This window comes from Sinocyclocheilus grahami, unplaced genomic scaffold (genome assembly GCF_001515645.1).
Source record: "Sinocyclocheilus grahami isolate Dianchi unplaced genomic scaffold, SAMN03320097.WGS_v1.1 scaffold1418.1, whole genome shotgun sequence".
NCBI lineage: Eukaryota > Metazoa > Chordata > Actinopteri > Cypriniformes > Cyprinidae > Sinocyclocheilus > Sinocyclocheilus grahami.
The window spans coordinates 13,513-27,805 of NW_015506597.1; the positions used below are offsets into that span (position 1 = coordinate 13,513).

The window sequence follows — 14,293 nt, forward strand, 5'->3', positions numbered from 1 at the left end:
ACACGGAGCAGTGGGCAGCCATTTATGCTGCGGCGCCCGGGGAGCAGTTGGGGGTTCAGTGCCTTGCTCAAGGGCCCCTCAGTCGTGGTATTGAAGGTGAAGAGAGCGCTGTACATTCACTCCCCCCACCTACAATCCCTGCTGGTACAAGACTCGAACCCACAACCTTTGGGTTACGAGTCCGACTCTCTAACCATTAGGCCATAGAGTTATTAATGGAGTAGATAGTTATTAATAGAGTTAGCGTTATGAATGGAGTAGATAGAGTTATTAATAGAGTTAGCGTTATGAATGGAGTAGATAGAGTTATTAATAGAGTTAGCGTTATGAATGGAGTAGATAGAGTTATTAATAGAGTTAGCGTTATGAATGGAGTAGATAGAGTTATTAATAGAGTTAGCGTTATGAATGGAGTAGATAGAGTTATTAATAGAGTTAGCGTTATGAATGGAGTAGATAGAGTTATTAATAGAGTTAGCGTTATGAATGGAGTAGATAGAGTTATTAATAGAGTTAGCGTTATGAATGGAGGTAGATAGTGTTATTAATGTAACTTACTCTATCTTTGGGCAGCAGACATGGCTGGGAGCACTTTCCCGGTGTACAAGGTGGATGCCATCGTGCAGTTCTACCGAACCGAGGTTCTGACTGGACAAGAGGCTAAGCTTTTCAGCAAGAGTGATATTACTCCCAGCCCGAAGGTGAAGTATCCTCCTGGATGAGGGTTTCCACTGTCCTAGACAACGAAGGATTACAAATAACACTTTATCCGATAATCACAGCAACTGGAAAGGTAATTGAATTAGTATAAAATACCAGACCATTATTAAAATAATGCATTTCATTTGCAGGCAGAATCCGTTCAAAGAGTCTTCATGAGGGTTTTGCAGCTCTTTCGTTTCAAGCCTGAGTGCCATTACGTGGTGAGTGTCTTTGCTTATTTACCTCAGTGTTGCTTTTTCACATCAGAGCTGAATTCTGAATTATACAGTGCTTCACCCATGTTCCCCACAGATGCCCTTGTCTGGAAACGTCCAGCACCCCGTGCTTTATGAGTGGCTTACACCAATCATGAGTGTTTACATACGCATGTAAGAGTTTAACTCGAATATCGACTGACATATTTCATTCAGAGCCCCTGAAAACTGCGTGTGATGAGATGTTGTGGAAGGTCTGCATGTATTCCTCAGCGCTGAGTTTCTCCACATCTACATTTCTTTTAGGTGCGAGCTCTTACCGTTTTGTCATGTATTTGATTTTTGGCTGCATGACTTGATCAACCCCAGTAAGTAGCTTTTATATTCTTTCTTTTAGTTTCACTATCAGGCTTCGCAGAGCTCAAAAATAAGATTGATATTTTTTCCCTTGCTGCCCCAGTATATATATATATAGCCCTGCTACTATTTTCACTGCCCCCACAGAGGAATAATTAAATTTGTTTAGTACAAATTACAAAACACAGTATGTCTTATTACACACTCTTGCAGTCCTGCCAACTTGATGGAATAGGTCACCCAAAAATATTCATGAGGAATATATTCAAGCCAACATAAAACAGTAATTGTAAGCATTTTATTTAAATTATTTCAGGTTTTTTTCAAGTTTAATGCTGATTTAATGTTGAGCAGTGATGCAGAGCTGAATTATTTTTCACCCTTCTGACAGAGAGCAAGCGAACGATCATCATACTGAGTGCAATCCAAAATTACCTGCACTTCAGAAAGCAGAGGATGGAAATTATTGCTGACGACCAGCAAAGTTTTGTAAGATGCTGTTTTTAATATTTATTTGATGTCCACGGTTTAGTCAGCTCAAAACATTTGATGTGCAGATTTCATTTTTCCATTGCGAGTATGTTCTTTCTTGGGTGTAGGCTATTGAGCCTGTACGTTTTTACTCTGCAATACTGTGTTGTGACAATTCACATTAAATCAAGGCCATAACATTGTTTTGCTGACTTAGTTTTTTTGTTAAGCAGCGGTCTTATAAGGACCGAGTCAAGGCATACACAAGAGAAATAAAGGAAGCTGAGAAAAAAAGTGAGAAACTGACGTAAGTGTGTGTTTTCTCTCTTTAAATATGTCTGTTTTATTAAAAATGATGCTTAATTCTGAACAAGACAAATGTTTCCTTGACAGCACCATACCGCCGGAGCAGCAAGCAGAGGATAAAGAGCTGGACGCCGCTGTGGCAGAGCTGAAAGCTAGCGTGCAGCACCAGTACCAGGATGTGGTGAGCTGGCAGGGGGTTTACATGCATGTGTACCTGATTCTGTGCATACTGTTTTGTTGCATAAATTGCGTTTTGACCAAGTTCACTACTGACATGATGCATTAAAGCTATCCCATGGCCCAGTGTTTCGCAGGGCTTATCTTGCATGCTTTCCCCCCTTGTCTTCTTTGTGTTTGACTTTGTATGTTCTCTCTTTAGAACGCAGTGAATGAAACGGTTTCACAGTGCAAGACTGAAATTGCTGAGATGTCACAGAAACTGGTTTGTATCAGATCATAAATTTAAATGGATCAGAGTTTATTCACAGCTGTTGCATGAGGGTTAATGACGTGATGTAACCGGAGTAGTGACAGATCGTTTCTTCTGTGTTGTGAGGTACGTCTGAGTGAGACCCGTCTGCCAAATCCACACTAATATTATTTTTAACATGGAATAGAACTTGTTCATTTGTCGCTATTCTAAGACACTGAACCTAATCATATCAATACATTTCAAATCACTTAAGCATTTAGCTTGCAACCATGCAGTAAAATGACTTCTTTACAGCAGTGGTCAGCAACAGGCCACCAGAACTGACCCGCCAGCAATAATATCTGGGAAGTTATAGTTCTCAAGGAATTTTTGTTCCTTCTAGATACTGAATATTTTCAGCTGAAAGCATGATTTAAACAAGTGCTATAACACACAATCGCTCTCTCAATAATGCATTCAAGCAAATGTAATCTTACTACATCTGTATCCGATTTCGAACGAGCAGGAATCTGTAAGAAATGCATCGAGCCGTAGCTAAAACAACTGATGAAAACGTACTGTTATTTTCATCACAAACAACATTTGCACCGCAAAATGCAGCAATTATACTTTTTAATGCCGACAACCATGTTATTAGCTTGTCATGTGGTAGGACAAAAGTTTGCACACTAGTGTTCCAATAAGCCACTTTGAAACTCTCCTGTTATTGTATTTATTTAATTTTTTGATATGTTATGAACAGAACTGTGATATTTCAAACATACTGAAAGACTTTAGCCGCGGAGCGTTGTTTCTGAGATCAGTGACGAGGAGTGGAGGGATTATTAAATGCTCGGGGAAATTGTTGACGCTTCACTCCGCTCACATACTCTGCTGCACACCGCCGCACATTTAAATTTAGTCATTTAGCAGACACTTATCCAAAGCCACTTACAGTTGGGGAACACATCAAGCGGTTCTTCTTAAAGAGGCAAACACACAGTAAGTGCATTGTTCAAATAAGCACAAGCTAGAAGGGAAGGAATAAAGAAATCCTTGTTTTAAGGATGAAGTCAAGTAGTGTCGAAAGAGATGAGTTTTCAGCTGTCGCTTGAACATTGTCAGGGATTCAGCATTCCGGATAGCGGTGGGAAGATCGTTCCACACTAATGTGGCTTTTTGTTAATGACTGTCCTTCTGCAGGATTTAACACCGACCGGTCACTACCCGTTACAAACGACACTGTAACAGTCTCTAACAGGCAATTCTAGTTGCCTTTTTCATCAATTAATTTCTTAAATTATCCTTTGACTATGTTCTGGCAAAAAAAAAAATTTATTTGCCGACCCCTGCTTTACAGCTTTGCAAATATTGTGCAAAAAATTGTATTTAACACATTGAAAGATGTTGTAAGCTGAGATCATGATGGGTGTAACTTGCCTTTCCAGACCAGAGTGCAGAAGCAGTGTGTTATGACACGCTCGTCACCCAAAAACAGAAACTCATTTACTCACCTTTCATGTTTTTTCATTCATCAAATGAGATTTTTAATGTTCTTGTTTTTGTCCATCCTCTGAAACTGCACGCCACCAGACCTTACGAAGACATCGTAAATCTAATTGATACGAATTGGTCCTGTAGAGCTGCGGTCCTGCAGATTTCAGCTCTGACCCTGATCAAGCACACCTGACCCGCAGCTCGCCGAGGGGGTCTTGATGACTACAGGTGTGTTGGAGCAGGGATGGGGCTGCAGTGTGCAGGATGGTGCTTCTCCAGGAGCAGGGTGTAGATCCCGGAGTGTTCTGAGGAAAGACCAGCTCTTCTATATGATGAACATGTTTCACCTTTTCCTTTCATTTATTCATCAATAAACATTGATCAACACTCATCAAATGCGGTGAATGAATGTGTGCTTGACACACGAGGTTCCTGCATCTTAAGCCAGTATGGTTGAGCTTCTGGATGAACAGTGTTGAATGCACATCAAAAACTCAATGAAATCTTATTATTTGTTGTTTTTCCTTGTTTTGAGATTGAAACATAAAGGGAAAAGTAATTTTTTAAATTCCCCTACAGACTCAAAGGTATGTGGGTTTGGCCACACTGAAGGATGAGCTGGTCAGTCTCAAGTCTCACATTGTGGAGTCACCCGAAGAACTAAGAAATGAGATGGAAAGGATGAAAGAGAACGTGAAGAACATTAGGATGTCAAAAGTATGTATAATTAGCGTGCTCTTTAGGTAATGTGAAACGTTTGCTTACAACCAAGTGTTTTTCACCTGCCATTAAGTCAACAGATCTTTGTTCCAGGGTTCATGCGGTCGTGCAAAACCTGTGAAAGTCATGTAGTTTTAACCTGGATAAGTTTTGGGAAAGTTATAGAAATTAATTTCACAAATCTCTGTATAATAGTATTATGTTTTAATCAGGTCCTGAATTTCGGTACGTGATTGCGCATATATTGCATAGTTTGCATAGTTTAATTTAATTACACACAAAATGATGTCAGAATGTCCGTCCTGGTCATTATTGGTAAACACATTATATATGCTGGTAAACACGGTCGGTTTTGTGTTAAGTGAATGTGAACGGTTGAGGAAGAAAGCGCATGAGTATCAGTGACAGCAGCCTAATAAAGCGTTAATGTTAATCAGACAACAGAAGACACTCGCTGCTCTTGATTTAAATAACTTTAATCTGTTTTTAATTTACAGTTTATTTAGTTTTTGTATCTGAATACTACTGTTAGACTGAAACGGTTTCCAGAACAAAATTCAGTTGCTGATAATATTGGTTAGAGAAATGACAATATCCGCTGATGTGGTGATGGGATCTCTGCTCGAGTCACGTCTGGCACAGCTGCAGCTTATTTAGTAAAGAAATAGAAAGCAGACAATTGGCATTAGTAGTCATTTATTTCAGTTAACACATGCTGTGATTAAATTTGAACAGATTTTTATTCAAACTTGTAAAAGAATGGGTCATTAGGTCATGAATACGGTCTCGAATGTCATGGACATGTGTTGGTAAAGCCCTGTTGTTCTCGCACTGGTTATTGATGTTATCCGGTTTGATTTCTGTTTCTGTTTCGCTGTGTGTCTGAGACAGGAGCTGCTTGACGAAAGGCTGGTGGAAACACAGATGCTGGTGCAGCGTGTAAATCAGTTGGAGGCAGAAATCCAGGTCTTCCTCAAGCAGCTGCAGGACTTACAGAGCAGCATGTGCGAGACCTACCAGCAAAAAGAGGAGGTGACGCTCAGATACACGCAGCAGCATAATGCGCTCCTGAGTAAAAGTATTAAAGGCTTAAAAACAACCTTTATGCATGTTTATTGTACAGGCCCGGAGCTTAGCAGCCATGAATGAAACCCTGCAGAAAGAGCTGAAGAGCCTGAGCAATGAAGAAGGCCAGCTGAAGAGGGCACTTGCCATGAAACTTGACAAGGAGTCTAAACAACAGATCCGTCGACAGAAGAAAAGAGAGGTGAAAGACCAGCAAGTCAGAAATATTTATGGGTAAGTAACTTTTTTTTTCTTATGATTAGGGTTGGGTACCAAAACCCGGTTATGTAACCGGTATGTACTAGAACCGAATCAGAACGCAGATTTCGGTGCCACTTAAATGCCTGAGCGATCGATTGAAATATTTGTCCTAGTTCTCTGAAATGGACGTAAGACGCATGGGTGTCACTAGGCCATTTCTAGCGGGGCTATAGCGATTAGCTCCATAAACTGTACACAAATTCATGATCGCCTCCGTGTCAGTCCTCTAAATTTCATGTGAAAACAGTGGCAGACTTCGTCTCCTCCCCGTCTTTCAGCACGCTCTTCAATTCCGCAGACCGTGGCGGCGCAGCGCGAGCGGACTCAAACATAGGACACAAGGTGTGTGTTTACCGATAGATTGTTGTAATATCTGTATCTTTGCGCTGCGCCGTCTACAGTTTACAAAAGGTCACGAGGGAGCAAGCGGTTTCCCATCTACTGTAAAGTTTTCGCTGCGTTCACCGCTCTTCACACCACAGCGGTTTCCTCCAGCGAAGATCTAGCCCTTAATACATATAAATGCATACTTTATAAAACAATCATATTGCTATTTTCATTTGAAAGTGTAATATTTAATATAGAACATATTACAGTGCATGTGGCATACCATAGTCATTCACAGAGCTGATTAAAGACAGCACTCAGTCAGTTCACTCATTATAACTAAATATCAGAGTGATTGACAGAGATACAGTAGAAACATTGTGTGGTTTTGTATTAAATATTGTTTTGTATTAAATATTAGCCTTAGAGTAAGGGAAGCACTACTCGGGAAATGAGAGCATCCGAGGATGTATATTTATTTTTTATATTTTTCATGTTCTCTTTTTAAAAAAGTATCGGTTCAGGCACCGGTACCGTTTTAAAAGTATCGATTTGGCACCGGTATCGTAAAAAACCCAATCGATACCCAACCCTAGTTATGATGCCTTTAATTAATTTGATACCTGTTATAAATGGCATAAATAAAATCATAAGTAGAATAAATAAAATGATTAAGTTTAGCTGGCAAGTTAAAAACCTGTCATTTTGCTTTAGGAGACATTGGTTCGTTCACTGTAGTCATACAGATTACGGTCATGTCTTATTTTTGTAATTTTGCCATTCTTCTCTAAAAGTATTTGGTTATCTGAATAAAGTTACGTACTTTCTCATTTTGGGGGGGGGGGGGGGGAAACGTGGCACATGTATTGCAGAATTATTTGTCCTAATTATTATACTAATAGCTAAAGATTAAGGTCACAGCAGACCCTTCTTTTTCTTCCCTGCGTAAAAGACGCAATAGATTGTACACCTTTGTTGTCAAACATTGGTGTCTTCATTAGTGATATATATCTGCTGACATTTGGCATTTTTCAATATGTGTTCAAAGCTGGACTTTTATTTTAACAGTGCAGAAAATGGCAGTGCCTCTGCACACGGGGCTCACCTTCTCCGTCTTCATTGTTTACTGTCTCCATTAACTGTTCTAATACAGATAGAAGTCAGTCTAATAATCGGACAGAACTGTTAAACAAAAGAAACTAAAAGGTACACAAAAAAAGTTGCTTTTATATTATTAGTAATAGAAAAGCAATCATTATAGAACCTTCTCGCTTACTGTCATTTAGCATTTAGCAAATACGCATTAATATCATTTAAACATACCTGCTGCCATATCACCCTGCAGCCCAAGACTGGTTGCCCACTGAAGCTAAGCAGGGTCGAGCTGGTCAGTACCTGGATGGGAGACCTCCTGGGAAGACTGTGTTGCTGCTGGAAGAGGTGTTAGTGTGGCCAGCAGGGGGTGCTCACCCTGTGGTCTGCGTGGGTCCTATACTGATGGAGACACTATACTGTCAAAGAGCACCGTCTTTCGGATGAGACGTTAAACCGTGGTCCTGACTCTCTGTGGTCATTAAAAATCCCATGGCACTTCTCGTAAAGAGTAGGTGTGTAACCCCGGGGGCCAGGCCAAACTGCTGCCACTGGCCCTTGTCTATCATGGCCTCCTAATAATCCCCATAATGTGTGGTGAGCGCACTGGTGCCGTTGTACTGTGGCTACCGTTGCGTCATCCAGGTGGATGCTGCACACTGGTGGTGGTTGAGGAGAGACCCCCCCCCCCTCCACATGAATGTAAAGTGCTATATAAATGCGTCATTCAACAAATCTTTGAATGTCTCATAAACATGTGTGAGCGTGCTGGCAGTATGAGTGTGAATGTGCACGGTCTAATTTTGAGCTACAGGCAAAACAAATGAAAAATGTCAGTTTGGATCGAATTTGAGGTTTTCACAAAACTGACTTCACTAAGCCCTCTTCTAGCGATCCCAAAGTTCCAAATCGTAATTAAACATCTAAAATTATCTTAATTTGTGTGAAAATGAGAGGAGTATATCTTTCTCTGCTCTCTTCTGAACGACTGCTGCTGCTTCTCAAGTTGTAGGTTTATTGTTGCAAAGCACAGCATTCCAGCTTTGTGAATATTCATATCGAGTTCTTGATGACATGAGTCCAAACCTGTGAAATATAATTTTCAAACCCATGCTGATGAAAACAAAATGATCACACTGACTTACATTTTCAAATGCGTGCAAATAATGCGCCTCTCCGAGAGTGAGCGATCTCCCTATAAAGTACTTTATTGCGAAATATGTCTTGGCGAGATTCACACAAACATAATCTGTTATGTCTTACATGAACGTTTAGTTTGTTTACGTAGACTTTGTTTCTAAAGTAGAACACAAATGAAGATTAACTCAAACCGAGATTAACTCAAACTGCAGTCTGTCAGTCATATAGGCTCAATCCCAATTCTATTTTATACCCCTTCCCCTTGCCCTTGAAACAGAGTGTCAAGGGGTAGGGGTGAAAATATTCCCCTAAGAATTGGGACACCACTACTATGTCATCACATGTCATCATACGTCGTCTAGCTCCTACAATACACACACCTATGCTGGTGTGCATTAGAGCCTTTAATTACCATTCTATATTAATGCGCTGCTTACTGACACACACACACACACACACACACACACACACACACACATATATCAGAGATTGCGCAGCTCACACATCCAGGAGCAAAGAAACTTGTCAACGCTGCCCCACGACTTTTATTAATAACAGTTTAAATACTGAATCGCTACATTATATTTTCCAGCAACGAGAGGATAAAATAGCTGTTTTTAAAAAAAAAGTAAACTCACTCTAAAAAGTGAAACGCGCATACACGCAACTTTCATCTCTCGCTCTCTCTCTCTCTCTCGCTCTCTCTCTCTCTCTCTCTCTCTCTCTCTCTCGAATTGGCAATATTTGAGAAAAGGGTTTAGCGAATTCTAATTATTGGGGGGACTAGCCCCCCTCAGTGTCTACGGTGGTTATCGCCCTGATCAGACATGAACATATGTTGTGGCACTATCGTGCAGTCTGTAATGATATGACGTTAGTTAGCAAATATTAGCGATTTTTTTTGCAAACATTTCTTTTAGTAACATGACTGTAAATATGGACTCACGATTAAATGTAACATAAAACAAATGATTACTTTTCGTTAAAATCTTTATTAATCTTACATTTATTTGTCTTTTAGTTCGCTCGGGCAGCCATGTTGCCCCTGAAGCCAGTTTACGCTGAGATAATTCATACCCCTTAGTTTGAAATGTGGTCCCGAAAAATCTTCGTTTGAAGGGCTATCTAGCCCTTCCCCTACCCCTACCCCCTCCAACCAAAAGAGAATCGAGACACCCTACCCCTTCACATGAACGTGCCAAACGGAGGGGAAGGGGAAGTGGAAGGGCTAAGGGGTAGAATTGGGATTGGGCCATAATGGAAGTGGATGGTCAAAAAAACATACACCAACAAAACCAAATTAAACCCTATGGCTCGTGACAATTCATTGATGTGTAAAGACACGAAACGATCGGTCTGTGCAAGAAACAACGTTTTTTTTACCTCTGATGCACTGCAATGTCCGAACTGTCCTGAGCGCGTGACGCATCTTCTTCTTCTTGCTTTACGGTGGATCGCAGATTTAAGTAGTGGTCGACCGATATAAAGCCAATATGATTTTTTATTTATTTTAATTAATATTTAAGAAATTTGAAATCATTTGAAAATGGATTAAAAATAATTGTGTAAAATAAACACTTATACTTTAGAAGACAAAGCATTTTTCTCAAATAAATATTTAATAAAAATCTAATTGAAAAGGAAGGAAACACTGTAACCAACAGGGCACTCAGTATTCTGGGAAGTTTGTGTGCACTCATTTTACAGACAGCACGCAATGAAAATTACATGAATATGGCAGCAGGCAAATGCACAAAGCGCAGCATAATTTGAAATCACGAATTTAAAGTTTGTCGATCGCGCGTCTCCAGTGAAGCTGAACTCTCCTCCTATCCGCATTACATTCACACGGACCGACCGTCACGCAGAGAACACGCGATCATGCAGGTCACATGCATGCTTCACAAGATCTCAACTGGATGCAACTAAGTCTGCAAGGTTTGTGAAAATGAAATGTTCATTAGTTATTCAAAGATTTGTTTAAATTATATAAATGCGTATTTGCTGAATGCTGACGGCAAACGAGAAAGTATTATAATGTTTGCCTTTCTATTACTAATAATATAAAAGCAATCGTTATAATACTTTTTTGTATACATTTTAATTGCTTTGTTTAACAGTTATTAGACTTATCCATATTAGACAGAACTGTTAATGACGACGGCGAACAAGAGGGAGAATGTGAGCGGTGTGTGTTCAGGTGCTGCCGCTCTCAGCACCATCAAAATAAAAGTCCCGCCTCGAACGCATCGGCCAAACAGAAAAACTTTATCGGCCAATGCAGATATTTAAAAAATGTCAAATATCGGCCAATATATCGACCATGGCGATATATCGGTCAACCACTACTTATAAGTGCATTACCGCCACCTGTCTCTGAAATGGCCATTGACACTCTATCTACAACAGGGTTCCTCAATAGGTGGCCCGCAAGAGAAAAATGTTTGGCCCGCGCTAATTTCAAATGTGGGATGAAAATTCAAACGCAGCATCAGAAAGCGACATTAACTTACATCGTGTCTACACCGGACACGAGCGGCGCGACGCAACAAAATACAATAGAAATTATTATAATCAGTGATGCTGTCTATTAGAGTCCGACCGATATGGGTATTTTGGGACCGATACCGATATTAGGGAGTAAAAAATAGCCGATACCGATATATCGGTCGATATTCTTTGTGTATATTATAGTGCAGTACCAGTCAAAAGTTTGGAACTGAACAGTTGTGAGTCATACTATCTTTGTTATGGATGTTGGTTCGCAGTGAGTTCACAGTTTTAACGTAAGTTTGCTTTAGCCTAATTTATTTTCAAGATCCGAGGTAAAATATCTATTGTTGCTTTCAATATGACTATAAAGATCACTCAATCTTTTTCATTTGTTCATTTGTTTTTAATATTCAACAGGCAAAGTTCTTCTGTATCTAAATGCAAAAATGTTCATAATTGTTTGTGGCCCTTGGCTTGGTGTTGTTGGCAGAATTCGGCCCTCGACGAAAACTAATTGAGGAACCCTGATCTACAATCTCAGTCAGGAGTGTCAGTGGTCCATCTATCACCTTCAAACGGCTGTAGCTCAGTCATTTTTTGTCCAATTCCAACAAGTCTTATCATTTTGAAGGTATTTTAATGGAGAAAGTAAAATTAACTCCTTTTTAAAAATGTGCTCATTCCAACTCATTTCGCCATCATGGGTCACATTTAATTTCACAAACCTTGCAGACGTAGTCCAATCCTGCTGTGAGATCTTGTGACGGTCGGTTCGTGAGAATTGAATGTTGACAGGAGAGTTCAACTTCACTGCGAGGCGCGACCAAATGTTTAATTTTTTAATATTTCTTTATTTTTGAAAAACGCTGTAAAAGACTGTAATACTGTCATCTACCGTATGTTTATTTTACACAGTTTTAAGTTCATTTTGGAATTAACATTTTTATTAAAATTAATAAGAAGTGTGAAAAATAAATATGTAAAGTGGGTTAAATTCAAAAAGCTCAAAATGAATTTTACAATTGCTTTGTGCGAATAAAGACAGCATTAGTCACTGCAGACCATTTAAACATTTAAAATACACAAGTTCTTTCATTGTACCATTTTGGAAAGGGGGAATTCGGGAACTCTAAAACCAGAACTAATTCTTGTCTGAATGCAATGGAGTACATAAATCTCTGCATTTCTGGCCATGCCAAACCACGACTGGCTTGATTGAATGTTAAATGGTAGTCTAGTTAAAGATTATTGCTACATGCGCAGAATATGTTCTCTCACTAGATTTATAACGTAAATCATTTATAAACACATGCCAACACAGGAGAATACATCAACATATTCCTATGCGATTGGTTGTGCATCGCGATTTCAAAATAAAAGTTCAAACCCTCGCTCTGAGTTTGCATGTGGCCAAATATTAAAATTACATGGATTTAAACGTCCTTGAATCAAGCTGTAAAGTGAAGTATCGCCAGGCCGTTGGCACCCTCTGCAGGTATTTGTTATAATACATAATATACTTAAAGGGATAGTTCACCCAAAAATGAAAATTGTCATCCTAAGAGTATATGACATTCACGAGAGAGTGGCGTCCAGCAGATGACGTAGCACGTAGGCAAACGCGGTGACTGACGTGGAAGCGCATAGGAGAGAGCAAAACAAAACATGGTCACGGATTAGTAGTACAAAACGAGGATTTGTAAAGAAAAATGTCGGATTTCGATATAAGCCAAGAGGATACTGGTTTTCCTTTGCTGTAAACAAAACTTGTTTCTCGCGAGACTAGCATATTCTCACCGGAGCTTTTGCTGCCCCTACGTCCTTCGTCATCCGCTAGACTCCACTCTCTCGTGAATGTGCATACAACAGTTAGCGGAAGCTAGAGATTAAGGTTTATAAAGTTATAAATATGGATATTTTTCTTACACGAACGCATCACGTCGCTTCAGAAGGCCTTTATTAACCCCCCGGAGCAGTATGGACTTCTTTTATAATGGATGGGTGCAATTTTTTTACTTCAAATTTTGGGCTATCATCCACTCCCATTATAAAGCATGGATTAGCCTGGACATTATTTAATATAACTTTAAGGTTTATAAAGTTATAAATATAAATATTTTTCTTACACGAACGCATCACGTCGCTTCAGAAGGCCTTTATTAACCCCCCCGGAGCAGTATGGACTTCTTTTATAATGGATGGGTGCAATTTTTTTACTAGAGCTCACCACCCCTGCTCTAGTTGAACCAATTATTATTGCCTCATCATTAGTTTATATATAAATAGTCATACTAAAGCCTGTTTTTCCACTTAGGTCTATTTGTATTACTAAAAAATATCAGATTACACAATTGTCAAAATAATTAGTAGACTACTTGATTACCAAAATAATCATTAGTTTCAGCCCTAGATTAGTAAAATACAACTTTGCCATAATATCCTTTCAAATGTTAAAGTCATTGCATGCTTTTGTGCTGCACTTTATTGGTACCATTTTGTTTTATTTATTAGAATTTAAAAGATAATAACGATGTTGTTTAATAAGTGAGATCTCTGAAAACCAAAAAAGTAGTGCTTAAAGTCCTTGAAAGTCCTGGACTTTCATTTTGCAGTTTCTGTAATATTATATACAGAAACGCTTTCAATCTCTATGATGAACCGTTTAATTCAGAAGGTAGGCTACCTTAACTCAGGCCATATAATGATTGTAACGTGCTGAACCATATTAATAGGCCTATAATAAACATAACTGAATGACAGCACTTATTAACATAACAGTCCATCGATTAGCATAAATCAAATGCTCATAAGAATCCGTGTATCATTCGATCATTCGTTTTTTGATTTAATATTGAAAATAGAAAAATTAGAAAACGGATCTTTTTTTGTTTTTTTCCAAAAAACGAGAATTCAGCTTAAATTTTAGTTTTTCGTTCATGGGTGGAAAAATGAATAAACGGCTTGAATATTGGATTTCTACACATGGGCGGGAATTAAACGCCCCTTTCTGCTGATTGGTCAGCCGAAGATCAAACCGTGCCATCATCAGTTCTTCTGCAGTACCATGCAGCAGAATAATAGTCCTCCACTGCTGCAGGTGTATGGATTAATAACCCATTTTATCAATTTCATATTTTTCTCATCAAACAGGCTAATGAATAGCTGGACACAACTGGTACCGGGGCAGAGTCTAGACAGGGCTTCTTCTGTGTAGACCAGCAGTTCTTAAAGTGAT

At 39.2% G+C, this 14,293-nt stretch overlaps 1 protein-coding gene across 1 annotated transcript in view; it reads left to right on the forward strand.

Annotated features, from left to right (window-relative positions):
• Window positions 1–161: 161 nt before the first annotated feature.
• Window positions 162–14,293, forward strand: part of LOC107570127 (kinetochore protein Nuf2-like) — a 21,549-nt gene continuing 7,417 nt past the window's right edge. Inside the window, exons 1-11 of the mRNA XM_016256325.1 lie at window positions 162–701; window positions 852–923; window positions 1,015–1,091; window positions 1,224–1,285; window positions 1,666–1,763; window positions 1,979–2,052; window positions 2,139–2,232; window positions 2,431–2,493; window positions 4,540–4,677; window positions 5,572–5,712; window positions 5,804–5,979. Of these exons, the coding sequence (XP_016111811.1) occupies window positions 579–701; window positions 852–923; window positions 1,015–1,091; window positions 1,224–1,285; window positions 1,666–1,763; window positions 1,979–2,052; window positions 2,139–2,232; window positions 2,431–2,493; window positions 4,540–4,677; window positions 5,572–5,712; window positions 5,804–5,979 (1,118 nt within the window). The 5' untranslated portion in view covers window positions 162–578. The remainder of the gene's footprint in view (window positions 702–851; window positions 924–1,014; window positions 1,092–1,223; window positions 1,286–1,665; window positions 1,764–1,978; window positions 2,053–2,138; window positions 2,233–2,430; window positions 2,494–4,539; window positions 4,678–5,571; window positions 5,713–5,803; window positions 5,980–14,293) is intronic.